The 6,000-nt window shown below is 26.6% G+C and overlaps 1 protein-coding gene across 1 annotated transcript; it reads right to left on the reverse strand.

Annotated features, from left to right (window-relative positions):
- Positions 1-4,291: 4,291 nt before the first annotated feature.
- Positions 4,292-5,354, reverse strand: OCT59_003851 (uncharacterized protein; the record flags this gene model as incomplete). The annotated part of the gene is made up of 1 exon (XM_025314544.2): positions 4,292-5,354. Exon 1 carries the CDS (start codon positions 5,255-5,257, stop codon positions 4,292-4,294), a length of 966 nt encoding a protein of 321 aa, XP_025184934.1. The 5' UTR covers positions 5,258-5,354.
- Between the last annotated feature and the right edge of the window lie 646 nt (positions 5,355-6,000).

Here is a 6,000-nt window from a genome sequence, read left to right on the forward strand (position 1 = left end):
TTTTAGAAAAGATGGTCACAAATTTGGAAATTTTTTTTTTTTAATCTTTTCAAGAAATTTCCAGCCAATCATTGTATTCACATTGTTATTAACGCTCCCAAAAAAAACCATCATGAACGGAGTATATTTGTCCAATAACATTTATGTGCCAAATTAGTCATTTACCCGACATAACTTCCCTCGGATATTAGAATTTTCGAAATGTATTTGTTTTAACTTCTCTCGGACTTATAATTTCTATTAGAATTTCGATACGTATTTACTTAATTTGTTTAATATTGTTCTTTTTGTTAAATTTTATTTCGGTTAAAGTTTTCTTTTTAAATTATCCTCCGTATTTTTCGTATTCCAGGAAATAAATTAACAAAGTGGTCAAAGAAAGGTTTTACAAATTATTATAATTTCAATGTGTTCTGCTTACACTTATGAACACTGTATATATTTTAAAATATATTATAATACCCTTAACCCTTAGGGTCTAGAAGAGTTGCACAATCCGAGAGTATTGCTGGTCATATATTAAACGATAAATATATTTTTCGTCTAATGGTGACCAATTAAATTATACTTGAAAATATTTAATTAAATAATATTATCGATATGTGGACATAAACAATGTTTGGTAATTAATTTATTTTTTTTCAAAATTAAGTTTTGTTTAATTATTAAATAAATTTGTGTAAATATTATTATTTAAATGACAGCACTGAATTATTCCGAAGACGTAATACAACGAACAAAGTTTTTAAAAAACATTGTCATACATAACATCACTAAATTCGAATTCGGAAAGGGCAATTGTTTTATTAAATTATAAGCATAACCCTTTCCCGAGTATATGTTTAATTAATTCTTAACATAACCCATTTTTCTGGATAATTGGTCGGTTTATATTTGGTTATTCATCAGCAGAATTTTGTTTGTTTTTATAAATATGACTTTAGTGTATTTGGATAAATGTCGTGATAATTTTCAAGTCATAATTTCAATGATTTTTTTTTTTAAAAAAAAAAAAGTTACGCCACGATTTTCTGACATTTATATTATTTCCTGACGTACACTTTGCCCGATAACGATTGTCCGATAAAACATATTTCCGAATAACATGACATTTTTCTCGTGACATTTTTCTCGAAGGACATGACATTTGTCTCAAAGATATACATACGGGACGAAAGATAACATCCCAAGATATTTTTTTCCGAAAATTGATTTATGAATTGATTCTTTATGGAATTTATGACTAAAAGAATTTCAGAATCCATTATAGTTAACCTTATACCATTACAATGATTTTATGTAATGGCTTATAGATGACATTTTCGTTACTCAATTTATTTTGTATATCATATTTATTGTAAAACATTATTTGTATAATTATTTGCATACATTAAAAACATTGTTTTATCATCAATATAAAATTGCCAATTATAAAGCATCATAGTAAAAAAAAAAAAATTATTATTATTATTAACTCGAAGTTATATTTTTCCTAATCAATTTTTGGGAAAATTCGGGAAAATGTTCCGTTGAGAAATATCTTCGGGATAATGTCATGTCGACAAATGATCGTTCGGGAATGTGTCTTGTTGTTAGGAGGGTATGTCGGGAAAATGGATGTCGGGAACCAGGTTTTCATTAAAGAACGTGAATCCCAGAACAATTAGAAGTTTAAGTGGTTTTCAAGTTATGTAAATAATAAAATTTATGTAAAGAAAGAGAAATTCCAATCATTTCAGATATTTCTTAGATGAGAACCCTTAATATTTCAAAAAAAAAAAATAATAAAGATTTTTGTGTTTGATGTAACCTTTTGTGTTATATGTAGTCAATATCTTTAAAGGTGACTTATTGGTCTCACCTTAATTCGGTAAAATATTTATGCGTGGCGTAGTAACGCAATTATTCAATATTTTAACGTATATTTAACGGTTGAATTGACATTGTCCTATAGTGAGATGCGAAACAAGGTTTTGTTCGATTTTTTCTTAATGAGTGAGCTTATTTATGTACTTTATCGTGGACTAATAAATTTTTGTCTATTATATACTTTTTTTTCTGCTCTTACAATTTTACATGGGTGTTTCGAAAAAGGTATAGCTATGTTTATAAGTCCTCACGTGACAAATATCTATTAATAACTCACCCCTAGTTAATAAATCTATTAATAGAACTTGAAGTGCGGCGCATTTTAGGATTGGGTCAGTATCACGTGATTTATGTGACGGTGTTAAGAAAAACATGGCTCGTTTTTTTAGCGAATTTTCGATATGATGAACTTTTCTTCTAACATTGTTACGATTGATTTACCAAATACATCATCAAATTCTTCACTTTTTCCACCTTACCCGTTCTATAACGAAGGTGAGGCGTAGGACGGCTGCTTGATTTATAAAGCATATGATAAAATTCCTCATGCTTCAATTATAAATTATATCAACCAAGATAATTCTGGATCAACATTCGAAAAAAACATCCGCCTTGTTTTGGTAGGGAAAGCATTAACATGATTCTGAATCCATTCTTAGTTTCTATTATTCTTATTACGCAATAATGAAAACAAACATTACGGTTTGTTATTTAAAGAAGTGTTATTACAAATAGAATTCTTTTTTTTTAAAAGATTCTTGCAGTTTTGAAGTTATTATAATAGAATTCTTTTTATTGGTATGTCATAGTTAATTAAATTACAGTATACAGACCCTCCACATGTTCCAACCAACTTAAAGTTGCAGGTGCAGAAACAACAATTCTGCAAAATATTAGAGTTCATTTCAGGAAGGTAAAAATTTTAATGCAAAGCAAGTTTATGTAAACAAAAGAAATTTCTTTGCTGTTTTATAATGTCACCCAACAGTTAATTTTCGTAACCTTTGAACAATATTTGGCATAGCTAAATTTAGAGTATAACAAAAAATAAATAATAGGAGTAAACAAATAATAAATAAATATCATCCAATAAAATTATTAATATTTAAGTTCTAGCCGGTTTTTGTTTGTTCAGCCGAAACTTTTGTTTAATCCGGAAACAATCTCGTAATAGGACGCCACATGAATTTACAAACAAAGTAACAAACAATGCAAGCCACCCTTTTGTTTTGTTTTTTTTTTTGCACACACACGAATAGTAGCAATATTAAGTTTTTTAACACTTAAATTCAGTAACCTAATAATTTTGTGAAATATTTTTGTGCACCTCTTATCCGTTTATGGACAACAGATGAATTTATTTATTTATCAAATAAAAAAAAATTTTAGTACTAAATGCCAAGATTACTATTATCTTACCTAACTAACCATGTATGTCACATATGCATGAAATTTAGTGCATGTACTATTATGTAATAATTATTCATACTTTGTTGAATCGAAAAAAAAAAAAATCTGATAAAATAATAGTTGGATTAAACAACTAAAATTTCTTATTTGAATGAAAGTTCTTAACGTTTCAATCGACAAAATATTTATAATAAATCGTTTAAACCGTTATAAACCATTTTCCAAATTCGTTAACAATTGCCACAAATCGATCGGGTGGCAAAGAAAAAATTCATTAATTTAATTGGTTATACAATACAATGTGGCTATTACGAATTAGGTAAAATATAATAGAATGTTGTGGCTGCATCTTGTAATACAAACAGCGTAAACAGCAATATCTGAAAACCAAAATTGTTTACTTGAATGTCAGTTTTTTTTTTTATTTTACATAAGAAATTTCACATAATATTATCAAACAATATTATAAACATTTTATTATATTCAACACGTAATGTTATTATAAATTTTATTTTTTGCTTACAATAGAAATTCATAAGGTACTTAGTTATTTTAGAAGAAAAGAAAAAAAAATATTACAATACAATTAAATTAAAAGTGTTTATGTTTAAAATGTTTAAAAAAATTTCTTAAAACGAATTCCAAGTGTGTTATATGTGAATCAAGTGTTTGTAATAAACGAATTCCAAGTGTTTGTGTTAAACGAATTCCAAGTGTTTCAAATAAACGAATTCCAAGTGTTTGCTTAAAACGAATTCCAAGTGTTTCATAATAAACGAATTCTAAGAGTTTTTAATAAACGAATTCCAAGTGTTTGCTTAAAACGAATTCCAAGTGTTTTTATTAAACGAATCCCGAATCCCGAATATTTTATTAAACGAAATCCAAAAGTTTCTATTAAACTAAAACCCCACTGATAACGTAGAAAAAGTGAAGTATACATAAAGAATCCATATTTACAATTCATAAGTTTTGCTTTATGTATATAAAAATGATTTTTTAAAAATAAAAATTACATAAAGCTCTGCAAATACCAATCCAATCCAAATTCGTAAATACTATTATTTTTTGGAATATTTTGATAAATTAATTGTTCTTGCTGTTCATTTATAAGGGATTCAGAAAACTGATCATTAAAATCATTACAATTATTAAAATTTGTATATAATTGATTTAGTTGATTACAATCCAAATCATAATTAGACGCTTGATAATTAGGATATTCATTAAACTCGTTAAATCCTGAACATTCTAAATATTCTGAATGCTCTGAATGCTCTGAATGTTCCGAATGTTCTGAATGTTCTGAATGTTCCGAATTTTCTGAATATTCTGAATTCTGGGAAGAAATCTCTGGAGAATTACATACATTTTCATGATCAGAAGTTGAAATAACTTCTTTCTCATGCTTTTTTGAGCTCTTTGAATTATGTTCAATATTAGGAAAAGCGGGTACAAATTGATAAAATATATTTCCACGGTTGGCAGTAGGTTTAAATTTTGTAATAGATTGAATAGCATCAAATTTATTTCCTTTATTTTTCATCGCCTTTCCCATTTTTCCACATTTATTTCGTTTACGAGTAGTATTATATTTAGAATTTTTCCACACAACTCTATAAGAAACGCAATCTTTACGTTTTTCGCTTAATTCAGTTTCTACGTCTTGTGAAATTTTACGATATGCATCTTTAACAAATTCTGTTTCATTCTTCCAGTGATTACTCACTAATTTAGAGACTTCCGTCATTCTAAGGTTGTGATTCGTAAGGGATAAATGATCTAAAAAGGCTTTACGATAAATCAAAAATGCATTTGGACTTTTTGATATAAATCTACAAGGTTTACGTTTATTTATAATATCTGAAGCACTAATAGTAGGTGGGAACGGAAGTGATAATAAAGGCGATTCCTTAGAAATTATAGAAGTAGTAGTTTGACATGACATTTTTGGTGATTCAATTTTTAAAAAATTCATAAAATTTAAAGAAAATGGACAAAAGTTATTAAAATTTAATAATTGGATAAGACAATGTTAAAAAACTTAAAAAAAAAAAATGTTTTAAGATTTTTTTTTTGATATAATGAATAAAAAAGTAAGAAGCGATAAGCTCAAAATAAAATGAAAAAACCGCTTCAGTGACTGGACTTTTATATCAAAAATTCTAAATAAAAATATCTGCTTTTGTCAATCATCATCACGCTTCTTTAACGTATGCAGGATTATGCGTAAAGAGATCATTATGAATTCACTTCGGATGTACAGGAAAGTTTATCAATTAAGATTTTCGTAATAGAAAAAAAGAAAATTCACAATCCATCAATTTTTGCATAATATTCACTTCAATCTATCCAAAATGAGCAAACAAAATTCTGTAATTAGAATTTGTGAATTATTGAGTTTATTTGCTATTTATTTATTTATTTATTTATTTTGTTTTTATATTCAACCAACTTTCTTTCTTATTAAAAATAATATAAAGAAAAAAAAAACAACAATTCATTATTCTATTATTGAATCGAAAACTTTTGTTAACCGATAAATTGTTTTGATGTGTGTGCGTTGTTGATCTTAGGTACTTTAATATTGATCGTTTCAAATTTAGAAAATAAAAATATACTCCCGAATTTAATGCAAGCAAAAACCACATTTTATTTTTTGTGAAACAAGAAGGTGCAAGTTATTTTTAAAATTCCTATATAAAGTGTTCAATAATTATG

The sequence above is a fragment of the Rhizophagus irregularis genome, chromosome 12, assembly GCF_026210795.1.
Source record: "Rhizophagus irregularis chromosome 12, complete sequence".
Taxonomy (NCBI): Eukaryota; Fungi; Glomeromycota; class Glomeromycetes; order Glomerales; family Glomeraceae; genus Rhizophagus; species Rhizophagus irregularis.